At 43.2% G+C, this 22,457-nt stretch overlaps 2 protein-coding genes across 4 annotated transcripts; one reads left to right on the top strand and one right to left on the bottom strand.

Annotated features, from left to right (window-relative positions):
* Positions 1 to 919: 919 nt before the first annotated feature.
* Positions 920 to 11,438, top strand: odr4 (odr-4 GPCR localization factor homolog). 3 transcript variants are annotated; one of them, XM_021613024.2, is made up of 14 exons: positions 920 to 1,028; positions 1,434 to 1,537; positions 1,974 to 2,120; positions 2,273 to 2,368; positions 2,498 to 2,604; positions 2,800 to 2,836; positions 2,967 to 3,110; positions 3,378 to 3,473; positions 3,561 to 3,617; positions 4,194 to 4,325; positions 4,483 to 4,567; positions 9,549 to 9,734; positions 10,273 to 10,407; positions 10,639 to 11,438. In XM_021613024.2, exons 2-14 carry the CDS (start codon positions 1,439 to 1,441, stop codon positions 10,704 to 10,706), a joined length of 1,389 nt encoding a protein of 462 aa, XP_021468699.1. In that variant the 5' UTR covers positions 920 to 1,028; positions 1,434 to 1,438; the 3' UTR covers positions 10,707 to 11,438. The 3 variants fall into 3 exon arrangements, with proteins under 3 accessions (XP_021468699.1, XP_021468700.1, XP_021468701.1); XM_021613025.2 differs by having other exon boundaries at positions 948 to 1,094; positions 10,639 to 11,434; XM_021613026.2 differs by lacking the exon at positions 920 to 1,028 and adding an exon at positions 1,066 to 1,173 and having other exon boundaries at positions 10,639 to 11,434.
* An 85-nt stretch (positions 11,439 to 11,523) lies between these two features.
* Positions 11,524 to 15,929, bottom strand: LOC110530169 (phosducin-like). Its single transcript, XM_021613028.2, has 4 exons — positions 15,737 to 15,929; positions 13,124 to 13,182; positions 12,665 to 12,798; positions 11,524 to 12,432 (listed from the first exon to the last, which is right to left on the bottom strand). The coding sequence occupies exons 2-4, from the start codon at positions 13,170 to 13,172 to the stop codon at positions 11,908 to 11,910; spliced, it is 708 nt and encodes a 235-aa protein (XP_021468703.1). The 5' UTR covers positions 13,173 to 13,182; positions 15,737 to 15,929; the 3' UTR covers positions 11,524 to 11,907.
* Positions 15,930 to 22,457: the final 6,528 nt, after the last annotated feature.

Here is a 22,457-nt window from a genome sequence, read left to right as displayed (position 1 = left end):
CATTGATTCTCGTCCCCCTCTCATCATTAACACATACTAATCCCCTGTAATCCATACATTCTTCAACTATGTTCCCATGATTATCTTCATGCTGACTTCCCATATTTCATTATGGGCATTAATATCACCACACCATATGACCTTCCCACCCCTCCCTATACATCCCATCAATCCCTTCAAACTGTGGTAACATGAGAGGTTTGCAGGGGTTGTATAAATGACCTAAACAATGTAACCTCTATTCCTACATAATTTATACCTCACACATTCCAATTTCTGTATCTCCAATACACTATACGCCATCCCCTCTTTAACTAACGAACGCAGCACAACACCCACCCTACCCCTCAACTCTATCACGCCGTTCCGAAAACCTACGTTATCAATAAGCGACAAATAACATTACAGGAGATTGAGGGTGCGTTCGTAAATTCACTCTGGCTAGCTAGTCCTATTTCAGAGCACACTAGTCTGAGTGTGCCAGAGCGCAGAATAACTGATTAATTAAAGAACTTTCAACACCCGTTGAATATGGCGGTGTCAGTAAACGTCGGCAAAAAAAAGCATAATTAAATTGTTGCCAGCAGCCCAGTTACAGTCACCAACGCTCTGGATATCATGAAAACAGCCTAACCAGATCTGATAGGGCGAGTAAAATGGTCAGAGTGAGGTGTTCTCTCATTTGTGTCTGAGAGTAGCTAGCAAGATAGCTAACTTTAGTCAGTAAGCTTGGCTGCTTGACCTCCGTTGTGAGGACAGAACGTTTGGGTCAACCCTACTCCTCAGCCACAGTTTCCAGTGTATGCTCCAAGAGAGAAACGCTCTGAATTTACGCTTGCCCAGAGCGCACTGGCACTCCACAGTGAATTTACGATCATACCCTAAGTATCATCCAATCAGAAGTAGCTTTGATAATATGGTCCAATCATCTTCCTCTGGTGCAGTGACGTAGATTTCAAGCGACGTCACACGTATCAACATTATCTGCTGCTGGAGCTGTTCATGAAGTGAACTCTCACGTCAATCTGGTAGCTATAACAACGAATTTAAGCCTACATTTGAGTGATTTGAAGATTCACTCATAACACAAAACGGTGCGATTGTCAAACCTCTAGGATTTGGTTTTGTTTGAAAGCCAAGTTATCCATCCACTGAGCCAGACTGAGCTAACTAGTGAGCTAACGTTAGCTAGCTAACAGCTGTGGTGAAATATATAGCTAACTAACGGTAACGTTAGCTAGCTAAATGAGCTTCTGTGTCAAGTTGTTATGCTAAACCAATTCACTAGTTATTTGAAATACTCTGCCGTGCTATTTAGATTTTTTGTTGTTGTGTTTGACGACTTTTGAATATAACATTGCAGAGCATCACTTGACATCTTCATGATGGAACGTTAATGTGCAGTCACTGTCTTTCCCCTCTTTAACCTGTAGTCAGAATGGGCAGAGGCTACATAGTGGAGGATGTGGTGGAGAAATATCTGTCCAATCTCAGTGTACCAGGTGCATCTTGTGTCACAGGACTTCTCATTGGCCAGGTAAGGTTCACTCATCATGGATCTTATACATGCAACAAATCAGTCTCCTGTCATTCACTATAAGTACACACTGTAGCAAAACGTTTTGCAAGGGGTACAGTCACTATGAACTAAACGGAATCAAACAGTGAGGGACCTACCAGAATTTGTCCAATAGGAACACATTTTTGTTTAAACACTTTTCAGTTTGGAGTAAATGGTTTCCTTTGCAAAAACATTTGCAACTGTTTGCTTACGGTCTTCCTCTAAATGAATACACCCCAGGTTTTAGTCAGTTTTTTGTCTACTGAAAACGACCCAGGTGTTTTCCCTCACAGCCCGATTTGACCAAAAAATTGCCTACTTTTTCCAGAGGGCCTTGAGTTTTTCCTATTTAGGTCACGTGACTAGGAACACCTCTTGGTCCTAAGTAGGACATTCTTGTCTCTTTTGGCAGAGTTCATCCCAGAGAGACTTTGTGGTGCTGGCTGTGAGGACACCTCAGAAGGACACAGAGGGACAGGGGTCTCCGTCAGTCAGCAGGGGAGCTGGGAACTCACTGGAACGCCTGGACGTGGAGTGGGTCACCGAGCATGCCAGACAGGTAGATAATGAGGATAATGCTTTTATCCTTTTATGAAAACATCAGGTCTTCTAGTTGGTTCACATAACATTACACAGTCTAAGCATTGTGAGCAATCACTTGTATCTCAATCTCACTCTGTCATAATGTATAATAATGTATGTTTTCTCAAGGTCTCCCGGATGTTACCGGGAGGTATGTCAGTTATTGGTGTGTTTCTTGTCACCCCACCTGAGCTGTCGAAAGAGGCTCAAAATACATTGAGACGGGTAAGCAACACAAACTTAAGCTGAGGCAAGATTGTTGGTATTACTTTTGATAGAGATCATACATATTTATAACAGGAACTGTATTGATAGAAAGTGGGCCTCTAGTTTAAACTAGTGTGTCTTTTGCAGTTGATCTTTGCGGTGGACAAGCATATATCCAAGGGACGGCTTTGGAGTCTAACAGAGGAGGACGTAACAGAGAAGGTCACACTTCACATCTGCTCCAAAACCAGGAAGTATCCTTAACCGCTCCAACTGATGGGTCAAATTGCTCTCAATTGCATCATCTGTTTGCTGCCCAAAGACAATAAACAATGAACAGTGGTTTCACTATAGTCCGTAGTAAATGTGATGACACCTTTGCCGAGTTGTGTGCTTAATACAAGGAGAACCCTTAGCGTTGGAAAACGCCTTTAACTCCACTCTCTCAGAGTCGTTTGCAGAACATATGATGTTCGAGATCCCAAGGTGAGTTCATAGGTGTGACAGTATTGCCTTTTTTAAGCGGTCAATTGTCCTCTACTTGCTCTTTTCTGTATTCATATTCAGCCTAGAAAAATACTACAAGTCTTAACTGCATTCTGATTGGTGATTTCAGAGTTCTGCCAAGCCTGCTGATTGGAAGTACCAGTCGGGGGTGTGTACTTCCTGGCCATTGTTGACATGCTCAGTGGGACTGAACCTGGTGTTCCCTGTGTTAGAGATGCATGTCTTACCACAGGACATGGAAAAGTGTATGAAGGTGAGTGGGTTATATTGGGTGTTAATTACGTGTAAATGTATTGTTATAGTACCCTTATGAAGCGCCATAGGAACGCTTATAACACCCGTATTAAGCTTGTCAGCATTACGTCACTATGTGAGAGATTAACAACAGTACATTTCAGGAAATGCCTGGTGAGGTTGTTCTTTAGTGGAGCTCACTTTGAATCTGGCGTTCTCAAACAGGACAGTAGATTGAAATGTCAATTCTAGTGGAACCAATCATTTTGGTTTTGTGTGATTTCAGGAGGGACTTCAAACGTGGGCGAAGCAGATTGAAGATGGGCTTTGCCTCATCAATGGCGACGCGATGCCTGGCGAGGTGGAGCTACTGGGGGGGCAGGTAAAACGCAGCGTTCCTTTTTGGGTGGCACGATGTCGCTCATAGAAATAGATCACGGCTTTTAACAAGTCTATGTTTTCTGCTCAGAAAAAGAATGCAAAGGCTGTTCAGCAGACGTTTCGAGCCCAGATCCTCATCCCGATGGTAAGAATATCATTAGTAGGGAGTTTTTTGTTGTTGTTGTAGCCTATAACAAGGGCTCAGAGTTTTTCCTTGCTGAAGTTGATTTGTGTGTGCCTGTGCGTTTGTTTGTGTGTTTATGCTTCTGTGAGTGGGTGCCTAATTTCGTGTGTGTGTATCATAGATTGAATAGAACAAACGTGCCCATTCAAGTCAATTATGACAAAATGAGCTGGACTGGCAGCCATTGCGAGTGTACCCATAGGAGCAATGCACGAAGTAAAAGCAGGAAGTGTACCCTTTAATCTGTGCTGTGATTTGTTGAGTCAACTCAACTGACATTACAAAAAATGCATTACATTGCATGAGCCACATTGCATCAGTTGGCATCATTTAAATGAATGTTCTTCATTACCATGGTAACCCCAGCATCAGTTGATAGAACATTCAAAATGAACATGGAAATGCTTACATCACAATACCAGTCAGCCATTGTGTATCCATTAGTTTACCGGTTAAAATGCCCAGGATTAGAAGTTCCAATCCCGTTCTATTCATTTCTATGTTGTGTATATAACATCCGGTCATCTCTCGCCTCAGGCGGAACCCCAATCAGAGCGGAGATTGACGGCGTCTGTGAAGGTGTGCAGTGGGTCTCTCACCCTGAAGGGAATGGTGCAGTGCAGGGCCTACCTCCACAGCAACAAACCCAGAGCCAAGCACGCTACAGAGGTACTGCACAACACACACACACATATACAGGACATTGGCAACCAGAATTTTCTCTAAACCAGATCTTGCACACCATCCAGCTCTTAGCAACTGAAGGTTATTTGGATATACGCATACATTCGATCTTTCACATTTTTCTCATGCCTTGTCCTGATAGGTCATCAAGAGAGATGTCATCAACACGGTCTCTAGCAGAGTGGAGATGTTCCTGGAAGATCTTTTAATGGAGGGAGAGGACAAAGGCACAGTATTCGTTCTCTACTTTAGCTTGGGGGTTAGATAAATATTGTTCGTATTACTTAACGGAACAGAACTGAACTGCAGTGCTGTCAGTGTGCTTAGCAAGCTATGCAGATCAACCACAAGGTGGCACTGTTGACCATTCACTGGTTGTCGCTATACTCACTGTCCCACTTGTTCTCCTGCATAAGGTGCAGTACCAGTCAAAAGTTTGGACACACCTACTAGGGTTTTTCTTTATTTGACTATTTTCTACATTGTAGAATAATAGCGAAGACATCAAAACTATGAAATAACACATATGGAATAATGCACAATATATCGGTAAGCATAAAGGAATCAGCCGATATTAGCTAAAAATGCCAACATCTGCATCATCCCGATGTCTAGTTTAACGCCGATGTGCAAAACCGATGTCAAAACGGACGTGCATACTTATATAACGTAGGTAGAGGATGTAATTACGCCACGAAAAATACAGCTCTGCACAGAACAAAAGCAGAAAAATACTAAGCGCAAAATTCCAACAACTAAACAAGTTCAAGTCGAGCAGTCATTTGAAAGAGTACGAAAATTTCAGCACGGCAACTCAAAGGTGATATCCATAACAGCCAGATAATGGAATTCGATGCCCTTGACAATCAACCGTTCTCTGTCGTGGATGATGTTGGCTTTCGCCAACTTTTCGAGCACCTCGAGCCCCAGTACACACTACCAAGTACACACTCTTTTTCAGATGTTTGCCCTACCGGAGTTACACAGTATTGATGAAACGTATGGGCGTCACTGCTATTAGCTTCACAACATTTGGACCAGCGATGTCAGCCCCATGCTGAGTCTGACAGCACAGAGGATGTCCTTGCTGTGTCTGAATCCTGGCTTAGGAAGGCCAACAAACATTCTGAGATTTCCATACCCACCTACAACATTTTCCGTCAAGATAAAACTGCCAAAGGGGGAGGAGTTAGCTTGCAAAGTTCTGTCATACTTTCCAGGTCTATGCCCAAACAGTTCGAGCTTCTAATTTTAAAAATGAATCTCTCCGGAAATAAGTCTCTCACTGTTGCCGCCTGTTATAGACCCCCTCAGCTCCCAGCTGTGCCCTGGACACCATATGTGAATTGATTGCCCCCCATCTATCTTCAGAGTTCGTTCTGTTAGGTGACCTAAACTGGGATATGCTTAACACCCCAGCAGTCCTACAATCTAAGCTAGATTCCCTCAATCTCACACAAATTATCAAGGAAACCACCAGATACAACCATAAATCCGTAAACATGGGCACCCTCATAGATATTATCCTGACCAACTTGCCCTCCAAATACACCTCTGCTGTTTTCAATCAGGATCTCAGCGATCACTGCCTCATTGCCTGCATCCACTATGGGTCCGCGGTCAAACGACCACCCCTCATCACTGTCAAACGCTCCCTAAAACACTTCTGCAAGTAGGCCTTTCTAATCGACCTGGCCCAGGTATCCTGGAAGTATATTGACCTCATCCCGTCAGTCGAGGATGCCTGGTTGTTCTTTAAAAGTAATTTCCTCACCATCTTAAATAAGCATGCCCCTTTCAAAAAATGTAGAACTAAGAACAGATATAGCCCTAGATTCACTGCAGACCTGACTGCCCTCGACCAGCACAAAAACATCCTGCAATAACATTGAATAGTCCCCGCAATATGCAACTGTTCAGGGAAGTCAGGAACCAATACACACAGTCAGTTAGGAAAGCAAAGGCTAGATTTTTCAAACAGAAATGTGCATCCTGTAGCTCTAACTCCAAAAAGTTTTGGGACACTGTAAAGTCCATGGAGAACAAGAGCACCTCCTCCCAGCTGCCCACTGCACTGAGGCTAGGCGGTCACCACCGATAAATCCATGATAATTTAAATTTTCCATAAGCATTTCTCTACGGCTGGCCATGCTTTCCTCCTGGCTACCACAACCCTGACCAACAGCTCCGCACCTCTCGCAGCTACTTGCCCGAGCCTCCCCAGCTTCTCCTTCACCCAAACCCAGATTGCAGATGTTCTGAAAGACCTGCAAAACCTGGACCCGTACAAATCAGCTGGGCTAGACAATCTAGACCCTTTCTTTCTAAAATTATCCGCCGTCATTGTTGCAACCCCTATTACCAGTCTGTTCAACCTCTCTTTCATTTCATCCAAGATCCCTAAAGATTGGAAAGCTGCTGCGGTCATCCCCCTCTTCAAAGGGGGTGACACTCTAGACCCAAACTGTTACAGACCTATATCCAACCTGCCCTGCCTTTCTGAAGTCTTTGAGAGCCAGGTTAATAAACAGATCACTGACCATTTCGAATCCCACCGTACCTTCTCCGCTGTGCAAACCAGTTTCCGAGCTGGACACGGGTGCACCTCAGCCACGCTCAAAGTACTAAACGATATCATAACGGCCATTGATAAAAGTAAGTACTGTGTAGCCGTCTTCATCGACCTGGCCAAGGCTTTCGACTCTGTCAATCACCGTATTCTTATTGGCAGAGTCAATAGCCTTGGTTTCTCAAATGACTGCCTTGCCTGGTTCACTAACTACTTCGCAGATCGAGTTCAGTGTGTAAAATCGGATGTGTCCGAATGTGTCTGGACCTCTGGCAGTCTCTATGGGGGTACCACAGGGTTCAATTCTCGGGCTGACACTTTTCTCTGTATATATCAACGATGTCGCTCTTGCTACGAGCTTCAATGCCATACAACACTACTTCCATGGCCTCCAACTGCTCTTAAACGCTAGAAAATGCATGCTTTTCAACTGTTTGCTGCCCCCACCCGCTCGCCAGACTAGCATCACTACTCTGGACGGTTCTGACCTAGAATATGTGGACAACTACAAATACCTAGGTGTCTGGCTAGGCTGTAAACTCTCCTTCCAGACTCATACCAAACATCTCCAATCCAAAATCAAATCTAGAATCGGCTTTCTGTTTCGCAACAAAGCCTCCTTCACTCACGCCGCCAAACTTACCCTAGTAAAACTGACTATCCTACCGATCCTCGACTTGGGCGATGTCATCTACAAAATAGCTTCCAATACTGCAAATTGGATGCAGTCTATCACAGTGCCATCCGTTTTGTTACCAAAGCGCCTTATACCACCCACCACTGCGACCTGTATGCTCTAGTTGGCTGGCCCTCGCTACATATTCGTGGAAAAGACCCACTGGCTCCAGTTCATCTACAAGTGTATGCTAGGTAAAGCTCCGCCTTATCTCCGCTCACTGGTCACGATAACAACACCCACCCGTAGCACGCACTCCAGCAGGTATATCTCACTGGCCATCCCCAAAGCCAACACCTCCTTTGGCCACCCTTCCTTCCAGTTCTCTGCTGCCAGTGACTGGAACGAATTGCAAAAATCGCTGAAGCTGGAGACTTACATTTCCCTCACTAACTTTAAACATCAGCTATCTGAGCAGCTAACCGATCGCTGCAGCTGTACATAGTCCATCTGTAAATAGCCACCCAATCTACCTACCTCATCCCCATATTGTTTTTATTTACTTTGCTGCTCTTTTGCACACCAGTATCACTACTTACACACCATCATCTGCTCATCATCATCTGCTCATCTATCACTCCAGTGTTAATCTGCTAAATTGTAATTACTTTGCTACTATGGCCTATTTATTGCCATACCTCCTCATGCCATTTGCACACACTGTATATAGATTTTATTTTTGTGTTCTATTGTGTTGACTGTACGCTTGTTTATTCCATGTAACTCTGTGTTGTTGTTTCTGTCGCACTGGTTTGCTGTATCTGTGCCTGGTCGCAGTTGTAAATGAGAACTTGTTCTCAACTAGCTTACCTGGTTAAATAAAGGTAAAATAAAAAATTTGTACTGAGGAAAGCCGTATTGTATGCTCAAGAATGTGCTGGTTCTCATACTGCTGCTGCCATTCTAATGGCATTTGAGAACATGTTTGAAACTTGGAAACATGAACACACTCCTAGATTCATTCGAACAACTGACTCGGTAAATAAGCTAATCAACTGTGTCTGCAGCAGACGTGATACCCTCTGTCATGGTATTGAAACATAGACCGAAGAAGAGACTTGCTTGGGCCAAGAAACATGAGCAATGGGCATTAGACTGGTGGAAATCTGTCCTTTGGTCTGATTAATCCAAATGTGAGATTGTTGGCTCCAACCGCCGTGTCTATGTGTGGCGCAAAGTAGGTGATCGAATGATCTCCGCATGTGTGGTACCCACCGTGAAGCATGGAGGAGGATGTGTGATGGTGTGGGGGTGCTTTGCTGGTGACACTGTCTGATTTTATTTAGAATTCAAGACACACTTAACCAGCATGGCTACCACAGCATTCTGCAGCGATACGCCATCTCATCTGGTTTGGGCTTAGTGGGACTATCATTTGTTTTTCAACAGGACAATTACCCAACACACCTCCAGACTGTGTAAGGGCTATTTGACCAAGAAGGAGAGTGATGGAGTGCTGCAACAGATGACCTGGTCTCCACAATCACCTGACCTCAACCCAATTGAGATGGTTTGGGATGAGTTGGACCGCAGGGTGATGGAAAAGCAGCCAACAAATGCTCAGCATATGTGGGAACTCCTTCAAGACTGTTGGAAAAGTATACCAGGTGAAGCTGGTTGAGAGAATGCCAAGAGTGTGCAAAGCTGTCATCAAGGCAAAGGGTGGCTACTTTGAAGAATCTCAAATATAAAATACATTTTGATTTGTTTAACACATTTTTGGTTACTACATGATTCCATATGTGTTATTTAATAGTTTGTGTATTCACTATTATTCTACAATGTAGAAAATAGTAAAAATAAAGAACAACCCTTGAATGAGTAGGTGTGTCTAAACTTTTGACTGGTACTGTATATACCTCCAAACAATGACAAATCAAATACAGAACAATGACTCATTTATTCCTATCAAATCTGTAGCTAAGTGTACATAATGATTTTTCTGCTCTCCTCTCTTCGGCAGGGTCAGTCGGTGTACAGCAGGTGCTCCCTCGCAGAGTGTTTGCCCCCGTGCCCGGAATGAGCCTGTGTGTGTGTGACTACATGTTCCCTGACGAGTGTGTGTCCGATGTGAGTGACCGTCTCAAAGAGATGCTGGACTGGGAGACGCCCGAGGACAGCATAGACACCTCCCAGGAGGCCGTCCCAGGTGGTTTATCATAATAACCAGGGTTCAGGGCTCAATGTAGCAGGCGGCCATAACTGTATACTACTACAGTATCAACTGTAATCTTCCAGTGACCTGGTTTGAGTCATTAAAGCCCATTGTGTAAGTGTTAGTTACTCCCTATGAGGAATGAAACAGGTATTCCAACCGGAACCAGAGTTGCTATCACTAGCCTGAGATGCATACAATCACACCGAAAGAATGTATATTTCTTTACTCACCTGCATGACCAAATGGTAACATATTTCCCCACCAGGACACACAATGTTGTGGGAAAACCATATTTTCAACTGTTTCTATTTGGCCATGTGAGGAAAGACCCATATTTTATGATTGTCATTATTCATTCTTCAAACAAATGCTATTGTCTTGGTATGTTGGTTAAGCGGTTATATCATATGGATTATTTTAGCTTCCTCAACTGAGTTTTGAATCTCCATTTTATATACTCTCCATACTACTATTTGTCTTCAATTGAGTGTAAGGTTGACATTGTATGGTGAAAATGTCTCATATTTAGAAGCTCCTACGATTGACCTAAAGAACACGGTTGTTCAGAAGAACCTGAAGGCTAAATCTACCCTTGACGCTCGTCCTAAGACACCCTCTGAAGATCCCACTGAAGCCCACAAAAGCCACAAAACATATTACGCTGGTATGTCCTTTTTTAAATACTCTTCTTCAAACAGCCATTTCGTCAGAAATCAGGAGGTACAAGGGGTCAGAAAAAAAACACCTGGCTCTGTCGTATGTAAAGGCGTGTACAGGAAGTGTGGATAGCTTTGTGGTTATTATGTGAACCTAACACCTAACCCAAAATATGAATCAGCATCAGGTATGTAGCATAGCTTTCTCTTCACCCGGATTCTGTTGTGTCATTGTGTAGGTGTTGCCATGGCAGCCGCAATCGCTCTCCTAGCAACAGGCACCTCGCTGATCTACCTGAGCGACTAACGGTGGAGGCACAGGACACAGACACACCACGAGAGCTGTTGTTATGCTCAGTGACTTAATCTCTTGATTAAATAGATTTTCATGAAATTGAGTTGACATGGTTATTATAAAAGTATATGCAAGCTGTACGTTTGGTATTGATAATTCAACATTTTATTTTTCATATGAATTGTAAAGCATAATTGTGTAGAGAGAAAAATAAATGAATACAGTTCGTTTTGATTTATTTTGTTTCAGTTGTAAAAAGGTTTCACAAAGAAACGTGTGTACAGCGTATGATTTCATGTCGTTCAGAAAGTATGTCTAATGCCATATATTCAAAATTCCCCTCCCATATTATGGGGAAAATGGACCCGCTTTTTGTTGTTCAGTTCATTCAGTCATCAACAGATATTCTGATGTGTGCCAATCATAAACTTTGGGCTCTGTCCTCACATATTGCCTCAGGCCAACCTTAATCGAACTTCTCCTCAACCACAGTGTTGGCACAGCGAACAAAGGACATGTCAGAAGTGCTTAAGAGTGTCTGGATTCAACATCGTTTTTTTTTTGCAATGACTTAGGCCTACGGTATGGTCTTGTATGGTTATGCTTGGTATGATGGGCATATTCTATGCTTTGATCCTCCCAAAGGATCGTTCATGCTTGTCCTTAATATCACAAATACTGTATTTTATGTATTCATCTATGACGGAATTGAGCAGAATAAAGAAGTCCGTTCAAAGTAACTCACTTTTGGTGTGTGTTCTATTCATGTTAAATGTTGTTAGTTAATAGTAGTAAAACAATTAGACAGAGAAACCAACCAACACTTCCATGGGGAAATACTGCTTTTAATGACTGACTTGGGGTTAACACTTTATCCCCTTTAGATTTTAAACATCATGAAAATATAGCAGAAAATACAATGACATTGGGCCAATGGTGATAAACAAACCTAAGCCATAAAATGGGGTGCATTACTCTAAACGGATCACATACTGTGACGCCAACACAACCTTACACAAAGATTGCGTTGTCATATACTTATCAATCATATACCAATACAATGGTTAAATCTGTAGCTTTTCTCAAGTTAATGGACACTGCCTGTGGTAAACTGAAGCTGACTGGAGGCTGTTTAAAAATATTGCATTTACAGTAGGCTAATGGGTCCAGAAATGTGCACTGACTGTCACTGACTCCCTATATAAAAAAAACCTTACTCCACCTCAACACCTGCCTCCTCCTCATCATCAGGACAGGCCACAAACTCCTTCTCGGGCAGGAGGCCGTATTCATTGAGGAATGCCTCGATATCGGCGGCGAAGAACTCCTCGCTGAGGTGCTGTGTCATGGACAGGAAGTTTCCTAGTAGCTCGCCTGCCTTGTAAACCAGCATGGCGGGCAGCACGTCGTCTGAGAAGCGCTCGCTTGCACCCGTTGCGGCCGCCTCGATGCGGCAGAACTTGATGCTGGGGTACTCGGTGGCCAGGCAATCTAGGCAGGAGTTGAGCGCCTCGCAACCTTTGACTCCGTCCTTGTAGATGTGGACGACTACCAGGGTGAGCCGGTGCTCCTTCTCAATGACCTCCAGGAAGGCCTCGCCATTGTCCAGCTCCACCACGCTGTCAAACGTCGGCCCAAAGCTGAATCGCTCGTGCATCTCCTTCATGCACTGCTTGCGGTACTTTCGCAGGCCCTTCTCATCCTCCTCTGCGATCATCTCGTACTCCTGGACACTCATCTGTCAAGAAAAAGTGATAGGAGCTGAGTCAAGGCTCATGCATATTATGTAAGGGGGATGAAACATAGAAGTAGAATTGACTTGAATGGAAAAGTCCCTTCTAGTCATTTTATTTCTATGGGTTAAAATAGGTCACGTCTCGATTCTCAAGAGTTTTGCTAGACATATGCCTCCCTCTGTGGTCAAGTCTCTTAGTGTCGGACCTTGTGGTTGTGTTTGAACGCTGACTGACCTTGCGGTTGAGTCTGTCGTGGACGTCATCGCTCTGGGGGTTGGATATCTGTCTGAGGAGCGCCTTCTTGCTTGGAGGGGTGTCCTGGTCCTCACACTTGAACTTCCTCCAGTCATTGATTACACCCTTGGGGCCTTGCAGAGGAATTGAGACATGTATAATACACTAGAGAGGCTGATGTCATTTAACTACATCTCTAGAATGTGCTGATAACGGCAGCCATACTGGTAAGGATGCATTACAAATGTCAAACTCTATTCTAGTGTTCTATTTGTAATTCTATGGATTGAGAGGGGTCGATCAACAGGTGAAAACAAGAACAGAGGTTAACAGAGAAAAGTCTGTGCATCAGAAAGAGAGTTTTACAGACTTCACTCTCATTTCAATTGAAGTTTAGATGATAAACAGTGGACCTAATAAAGAGTTCACGAAAAGGGTGGACAGTTGATGACGTGTCACCTGTTTGGATTGCTGGCACCTCATCTTCAGCTGGTGTTGGGCTTGACATACTGAACCTTCTGAATGAAGAGACAAAATCCTAAAGATTAGCAATGGAAACCGTTTTCTTATCACCATTTCGTCAAAGAGACTGGCTTGTAACAAAACTGTAGCTTTGCATTGGTACGTCGGTGTGCTGTACACTGCAGCATGTTGTGATTGTCAGAGACATTCAGAGGGAGCCAGGTTGATGCAGTATTATCAGATTATGATTAGGTCTAATACTTAGGGTTTTAAGACTGTGTTAATTCATGGGCCTGCGTGTGTGAGACAGCTGGGACATAAAGATGACAACGTGCCCACATGTATGATACAGACCCACATAACCACTAAGCCAAAGCCTAGGGATTGGATGAGGAGCCAATGCAACTCTTCAGGTGTAGCATCTGAAGAGGCCATAAACAAGCTTCTTTACAAGCCTACGCTTCAGAGTGTGTGTCTTGTGTTCCTAGGCCAACTCAAAACAATGCGTCAAATCGAAGTCTTACTAATCCTGACTGCCCTTGTGATATAGGACACCCTGCCCCAAAATCTCTCTTTCTCCCTCTTCAACATTACAGCAACTACATTACAACATCTCTTTAACCGGAAACCTTCGTCATTGACATTCTGTGTGCGTTGTCACTAAATTTGAAAAGCTACTTTGGCTTTTAGGGCCACCGTAATACAGAATGGACTCCATCATTTCTAAAAAGCAAAAATTTTACTTCATCTTTGATGATAATACAATAACTGCCAACACTACTTGTTAGATTCTTACAAAACATGTACCGTATGTCAATGTACACCGAACAAAAATATAAACAAAACATGTAAAGTGTTGGTCCTATGGATCATGAGCTGAAATAAAAGATCCCAGAGTCTCCATACTCACAAAAAGCTTATTTTGCTCAAATTTTGTGAACAAATGTGTTTACATCCACCTGACAGGTGTGGCATATCAAGAAGCTGATTAAACAGCATATGCACCTTGTGCTGGGAGCAATTAAATGCCACTAAAATATGTAGTTTTGTCACACAACACAATGCCACAGATGTCTCAAGAGTTGAAGGCGTGTGCAATTGGCTTGCTGACTGCAGGAATGTCCACAAGAGCAGTTGGCAGAGAATTTTATATTCATTTCTCTACCATAAGCCGCCTCCAACATTGTTTTAGAGAATTTGTCAGTATGTCCAAATAGCCTAAACCGCAGACCACATGTAACCACACCAGCTCAGGACGTCCACATCTGGCTTTTTCACCTGCGGGATCGTCTGAGACTAGCCACCCGGACAGCTGATGAAACTATGCGTTTGCATAACCGAAGAATTTCTCCACAAACTGTCATAAACCGTCTCAGGGAAGCTTATCCGTGTGCTCGTCGTCCTTACCAGGGTCTTGAACTGACTGCAGTTCGGTGTTGCAACCAACTTCAGTGGGCAAATGCTCATCTTCGATGGTTGCTTGCACGCTGGAGAAGTGTGCTCTTCATGGATGAACCCTGGTTTCAACTGTACCGGGCAGATGGCAGACAGTTTGTATGACGTCGTGTCGGCAACTGGTTTGCTGATGTCAAAGTTGTGAACAGAGTGCCCCATGGTGGCGGTGGGGTTATGGTATGGACAGTCATAAACTACGAACAACAAACACAATTGCATTTTATCGATGGCAATGTGAATGCACAGCGATACCGTGACGAGATCCTGAGGCCCATTGTCGTGCCATTCATCCACTGCCATCACCATGTTTCAGCATGATCATGCACAGACCCATGTCGCAAGGATCTATCTCTACACAAGTTCTGGAAGCTGAAAATGTCCCAGTTCTTCTATGGCCTACATACACACCAGACATCTCACCCATTGAGCATGTTTGGGATGCTCTGGATTGACACGTAAGACAGCGTGTTCGATCCAGCAACTTCACACAGCCATTGAAAAGGAGTGATACAACATTTCACAGGCCACAATCAACAGCCTGATCAATTCTATACGAAGGAGATGCGTTGCGCTGCATGAGGAAAATGGTGCTCACACCAGATACTGACTGGTTTTCTGATCCACACCCCTACCTTTTTTAAAAGGTATCTGTGACCAACAGATGCATATCTGTATTGTTGCCTTCATATTTTTGTTCCTGTGTTTTGGTGTGTCTTGCACGTTGTCATTGTGTCCAAGGTAAACTCCCAGTACTGTAGGCTCATTTGTCCTCCAAGTTGGTGTTGTCCCACAGTAAGTTACAGAATAGTCTTTAGGTATACAGTGCATGCACAGGCAAAGCATTTCAGTGGTTCCCATGACGTTGGCATGAATTGTGATTATGGACGCCTGATGTTGTCTTGTAATTGCTCTGGTGACATGACCTTGAAATGTTGAAATCCTTATCACTCTACAGAAACAGAATAGAGTAGGCCAAAGGTTTCCCACATGTGTCCTCTCTAACATTATGGACGATCACTTCAGATTTCATCAAATCTTTCATTCGTAGTTGATCTCCCTCAAATCCAAGTGGAGAATTAGACCACGTCTTCCACTGCTCTGTCAAGTAGAATCAATATGAATTAATAATCGAACGATAGCAGCAGCTATGCTTACCTGTGTGGTTAGCTGCACTTCCTCCTTGCAGGTTAGTCTCCTTATAGTCCTGACCAGGTTCGTTGTTGCCGGTGCGTAGGAATGGGTTTCGTCTGAAGACAGCTGGGGGAGGCTGTGTGGAATTAGACGTGAATTAATAATCGATATCATCATAGTGACATCTCTCCCAAGTCCTATGGTGACGTGTATAATAGGATTAGGAATTAGACCTGCTCAGAGAAGAGTATATGTGCTGTGGGAGAGCGACATGGAGAGAGCAACAGAGGGTTGAGGGGTGTAGATGATTTTCTGTCGGTATGTGATGTGCATTTTTTCTCAATGTATGTGATATGCTAGACATGCATTGTCATTCAAATGTAAAAAAATTGCAGTATGGGCCACATCCATTCATAATCTTCAATCTGCGGAAATTACATCATGGAGGCCTATTGTACACCATGCAAGAACGGCACTACCTCAGATTGGCTGCGTGCCTATATCCATAGGTTTAAAAGGCTTATAGGGTCTTACAGTGTGTGTTGTGCGTCACTGGGTTGTGCGACAGGTGTAAGGACCGTGTTTCTTTACTCTGGGATTAGAGCTCAGATTCAGGTGATTAAGATAAGTAACATCTGAAACCAATCATTTCAAATGACCGGAGCAGTAGTCAACACTAGGTGGAGATAAAACTCTGTAGATATGGTCAGCTAGGGGCAGGCTCGTCCATCAGTCCCTCTTGCAATATCTAGAACGGAAAACAGGAAATTGTCTGGCCTTTATTCTACCCAGTCTATATAAGCAAGTAGGAATCTAATTACATTCCATGCATTTTGTGAAATGGCTGATACCACGGGCGTGGCATGTAGATTACAAGTTGCCGTTTCAAGGCATGCTTTGAGTACAAATGCAAGGCAAAAAAAGGATTTATTTAATCACCTACAACCCAGTCAGTCAGTACCTGGCACGGTGACATACAGGAGTTCTGCCTCTTGAGTTGCGAAAGATAAGAAAGTCTAGGGATGCAGGATATAGAAATCTAAATGAAAAAAACCCTGTGAGGTTTTAATGGAATTTCCCAATTTTATGCTTCGTCACCCCATCTGCTGTTAAAAAGTGAATGTGACAGTATATGTATGTGTTACTCAGCAGTGAAAAGACACGGACTTAGATTGCAAAATGAGGGGGATGTGGGAAATGACGCTGCACCCCCCCTTTCTCTGACCTCATAGCTGGGACCAGAAATCTAAACAGCCCTCACAGGTCAGGAATGTTCCACTTATCATCACGGGGGCCCCAGGAGTGACCACAAAGACAAGTGAATTTATTGCATGAGCAGATAATCCAAACCTCCCCCATCCTCTCCCATTAACCACTCCACTAGGTGGCAAAAGTGTCAAGGTAATATTTTTTTTTAAAACAGCGATTGCAGGTAGAGCTGGGATAAGTTTGAACCCTTGAATGCTTTATAATAGTGGTAATGAATTATGACACAAAATCAGCCTTGGGTGAAAAGCTGAACAAAGGCGCCTGTACAGCATTGCTCGGTGGGGAATGCAGCAGTTAAGTCACGTCTTGTTTCGGCTCGTTATATATTTCCTTCATGTTGCTATGAGACACCTGCAGAATAGGACAATAATGACCACAGAGTCAAGACCCAACTTGCCAGGGCCATGAAAGGGAAACCTTGCCAACAGTGACATAAGTCAGTCATAGAAGACAAGGACATGTTCTCATGCATAGTTTAGAGTGTGTTACATACAAAAGCACAATATCGTCAACACAGCCCCCGGCTGGATACGTCACAATAGTTGATTTTCATCCTATGAACATGCTCAACCAAATAATCCTCTCTGGTTGTGTCACTGCGTCACTGTTGCTGTAAAGCAAAGCAAACATTCTGCAAACATCTGAGAAGCACGCAGAGTCAGACCACTTCCAGAGTGGGTTCTTACAAGGTCAAGATGGCCTGGACCCAAAAACGGTTTGTGCTGTCTTGTCAACTCCTTATGTTTATTGTCAGTTTACCATATGGGTTGGCGAGACAGCACGAACAGAGCTGGGACCAGGCTACAATGATCGGGCCTGCTACAACTCTCTTGCTGGCCATTGTTTTCATGTTGGGAAATTTGGGCAAACACTACCATGGTTTTTTATTCTGGAAACTCACGAAAGCGTAGTTGGATTCACTCACACATTGGACATGGCAACAAAAAAAAACTACACAATCACCATGGCAACCTCGGTTTTCTAACCACACCTCCCCACCCCCAATTTTAACAGTTTCCCAGAACAGCCGACATGGACATTTTCACTTCTGCAATTTTGTGTTCAACTCCAAGCATAACACATACTGAATCCAGAAAGTTGAGCAAAGAAAGACAGTCCAAACGATTGATTTGATGACACATCCCCATTTAAATTCAGTCTTCTAGAGTCTGTGAATCACCAAGAACTACAAGAGGAATCACAACTGTCTGTATGGAATAACATAAGCTACTGTAACAAGGTGACAGAGGTTGCGAAGGGTTACGAATGGTTCAAATGAGACCACATTGGCGTAAGTAGCAGAAGTGACATTGGACTGGTGCATGGTGTCTATGAGTCAATGTGAACCAGAGGTACAGGGACTCTGCCAGACTTGCTATTGAAATCTATTGAAGGGATAATAGAAGGATTTAAATGAGCTGTTCCCTCTTTGGGACCGTGATTGGTTGCACGGGTGTGTGATTAGACATGATTGGGTATCGTGGGAAACGGATGAATCCTATATTAGAATAGAATGATTCTATATTCAGTCAGTAAGCATGTGTTTTGTTAGGCCTCTGGAAATGATTTTCCCAATCCTTCTTTAAATCGCAGTATCACACATGCATTGCAGGGCAAAATAAATAGTTGATTATATGATGAATTGAACTAATCTAGTTCAGATTGAATTTCCTTCCTAGACCACATGATTCATACCAGGTTCCACCTAACTACCACCTAGTCACATTTATGAGAGATTCTGTTGGCGTAAACTGTTGCCCTCATTTTCGCTGTGGCTCACACAGATCCTTTCATGTGAATGGGATGCAGAGTATATGGTGGTCGAGACGATAACGATTGCGTCTTGCCCAAGACCAGGCGTAATCCTCAGGCCCAGAAATGAATTGAAATAAAAAAAAATTTAAAGAAATATATTTGACCTCAATTCAAACCAAAACCATTACGGCTGTCAAACCTGAATAGCATAAGTTGTATTGCTTTCTTAAAAACATTTGGAAACTGATAAATCTGTCACTGGCAATTATTTCACACCGTCTTGGGACCTGCTCTCTCAGACCTGGACAAACGTCTACATGCACACGGCAGATTGACAGATGGTTTTCATACAGGATCATTGCTTACCGGCATGTTGCTGTAATAACATTGGAAACAGATGTGGGGGGAAAAAGAGGCGGGTGGAAAGTTACTAGGGGGAAGCCTTCCAAAATGTTGTCAGTGGAAGCTGAGCACAACTGCTCTGGGTTTTCTTACTAGCTTTCTAATAACACTGTAGTAATATTTAATATGACAGGTTTGACATATTACATCATCTTGCTGATAAATGTTCAATGAGTAAATTACCTACTTCATAATCGGATTTTAGTGGGAAGACATTGTGATTTTCTCCATAAAAAAAATGCTCATTGTCCTTATACAACCCTTACTGTCATGTTGGCTACACTACGGCAGCAGAGTATTTTGGAGAGTATGTGATATGGGTTCTCACTCTGTCCTCTGCTCTTCCTGCAAGAAGTGACATTTACAAGACGTGAAGAAGCCCTACCTCTTTAAAGAGTATCATAAACAACTCACAGCGCCTCCGAGGCCCCCCTCCCCCCTCCCCCCCAAAATACACTTCTCTTTCTCTTTTCCTACAAGTGTTGTCTTTGCTGATAAGTACTTGAGGGAAAATGTACTTGATGTGTACTTGACGTGTGACGTGTGGTTGTGTGTGACGCGTGGTTGCGTGTGACGAGTGGCTATCTGAAGAGGAGCGCACAAATTCTACGTCTTCGCTCTGGATAAGAGCGTGTGCTAAATTACTAAAATTCAAACAACAAAAAATATATAATAACGTAAAGACACTAAATGTATACTGACATATCTTACATGTTGTTTTCTCTTGTTGCTTGTTGTTGTCCCTTTGACCCATTGTTTATGCCTGCAACACGAACTCAATCAGGGTCACACACTCAGAGAACACATGCAGTTGTCTTGTGGACTGTATTTTAAAAAAAAGGCTGCTCTGTCTTTGATGATAGCAACCAGTTCTTATCATTGTATCAGACTTTTCTAGGTCTCTATTCTGTTTGATTGTGTGCCAGGGTCAGTTTCAGTCTGTCTGAATGAGGACACCAGATTGTCGTGAAAATATACAATTTGTTGATACGCATATCTCAGATCGTAACGCATTTGAATTATATGTCCCTTCCTGGTTGATTTCCAGGATACACACATTAACCTCAAGTATTTCTTTGTTGATGTTTTGTATTGATCAGAATAGCCTGGTTACCTTACACTGTCACCACCCTGTCACCTTCTCCATACAGGTGTCTACAATAGGTGTCACTGGTGTGTGTAATTGTCATGTAGCAACTGAGAATTATTTAGGCTTCCACAGACTTCGGCATGAGGAAATTGAAGATGCCTCAGCCGTGAGTGTAGCTAATACGTGTGTGATATGTTTGTCTACACAGCCAGGCACAGTTCTCACAGTCCAGTGTATGAACTGCTGGTGAACTGCTGGTGATCTGCTGATAGGGCCTGGGTGATTGACAGAGCGCTGCAAGGCAGTCACCCATCTCAGTGGGAATCTCTCTTTCTACCTGTCTGTCTTTCACACTCTCCTTTTTTATTCTCCCTCGCTGACTTTTTAAAAAACAATTTACCTCTCTTTCTCCCACTCACTCGCTCTCCCTTTCTCTACTTCTTTCAAGCACAGATGGGACCTTTCTATGACAAGACAAACCACAGCTGTTGTTTTTTGCCTCATTGCGTAACTCATTCGAGGAACGTGAATGTTTCCTTTTCTCATTTGTAATTCCTGGTGTCACAAGTCATCAAAAGGTCTGATGTTGTTTTAAATGATTTGATTTGATACTTTATCAACAATACAAAACATACACATGCAAAGGATGGTCTGATGTTGTTATGATATTACTGTGGCACCTTGTATTGTCTTACTTTTTATGTTATTCCGATAGTAGGGTGTGACCTTTGATGATTGTTTTTTACATCTGCTAACTTGTGGGAATCTCCAGCTCTTTGTGTGTCAGATGTCTGGGTTTGTGACAGGAGACTTGTGGCCTACGTAAATGGTGTGTGATGTGTTCCTATGGCATCTGCATAGTGTTTTCCTAGGGTCTGGATGCAAACAGGCCTGCTGGCTTATATGGTAGTGGAAGGAAGTAGAGGGAGGTGCTTGTAGTAGATAAGGGAGGATGTGCTTGCTCACTGTGTTATCAAATGATATAATGATAGAATGATTTAATGTTTAATGTTAAATCCCTACCATTAGTCACTCCTCTAATGTCTGTCCATGCTAATGAGACGCTAAGTAGTTGATTGGTCAGGGAGTGAATGTATCATCATGGAAAGCTTCAGTGTCTGAAAGTGTGTCATATGCAGAGGAGGTACGTAGAGTAGAGCACGCAGCCCCACTGTCAAGTACAGGTAACATAAACTGACCTTTGTGAGTCTTCCAGCGTAAATAATAACATGCACTAGCTTTAACGAGACCAGGACCCGAGAAGACACACGGCTGATAGTCTCTTTTACTGGGAGATATTTAGACAAGCCAGAACTGAGATGATTAAACAGGTCATAGAAGAATACTACAGCCCTTTACGCACAAGAGCACACTCATCACAAACCATAGGAGAACATAGACCCAAACCCCAGACGAGGCACCGCAACGGCACAGGATAATGACCCTCCACATCCTCCAATGGAAAATGCAAGAAGCCTAATAGCACACGGATAAGAAGTGAAGGTGTATACAGAGGAAATCAACACAAAACCAGACCTAATCTGTGTCCAGGAAATACATGGCTATCGCCCAGATTAAACGTTAACATAATGGGATATGAGGGGATAAGGAAGGATAGAGAGAGTGGACAAGGGGGAGGGTGTGCAACTTTTTTCAGGAATGGCCTGTCACACAGACATCTACATTTTCAATTAAGAAACGAATGCGAGTATGGAAGTCTGATTGAAATAGAGGCACCAACAGTAGCAAATATCTACAACCCATGTCTCCCATTCTCACAGACGGAGCTAGAAAAGGTGGCGGGAACAAACATAGGAACAATTATTTGGTGTGGGGAATGGGGATTTTAACTTTTACAAACACGGCAACATGCCTAGATTTAACTATAGCATCCAATGAGCTGGCAGGATCAATGAACAACAATGGGCAGCAACCACTACCCAGTTCTATTTAGTGTCATGACTCTCCTGGCTGAGGATCCAAGGCCTCAGATCAGCTTGGCAAACGGCTGACGATGACCAGACTTCTCTCACCCACAGAATTTATGTTGTAACAAACCGTCATATCTTGTCAGTCCACTAGGGACTTTTGTCTCGTGTACGTGTATTCGGTGTTATTATTTAGTTACTAAGTAGATAAATAATTAAACCAATTTGTGTAGTACTGAATAATCAGCAAAGGCTTGGGTTCTTGCAGATCCAAGAATGTTACTACTGTTCAGAATGAGAA

Source organism: Oncorhynchus mykiss, chromosome 8, assembly GCF_013265735.2.
Source record: "Oncorhynchus mykiss isolate Arlee chromosome 8, USDA_OmykA_1.1, whole genome shotgun sequence".
NCBI lineage: Eukaryota > Metazoa > Chordata > Actinopteri > Salmoniformes > Salmonidae > Oncorhynchus > Oncorhynchus mykiss.
Note: the sequence above shows the minus strand (reverse complement) of the source record. Positions and strands in the feature narration are given on the sequence as shown.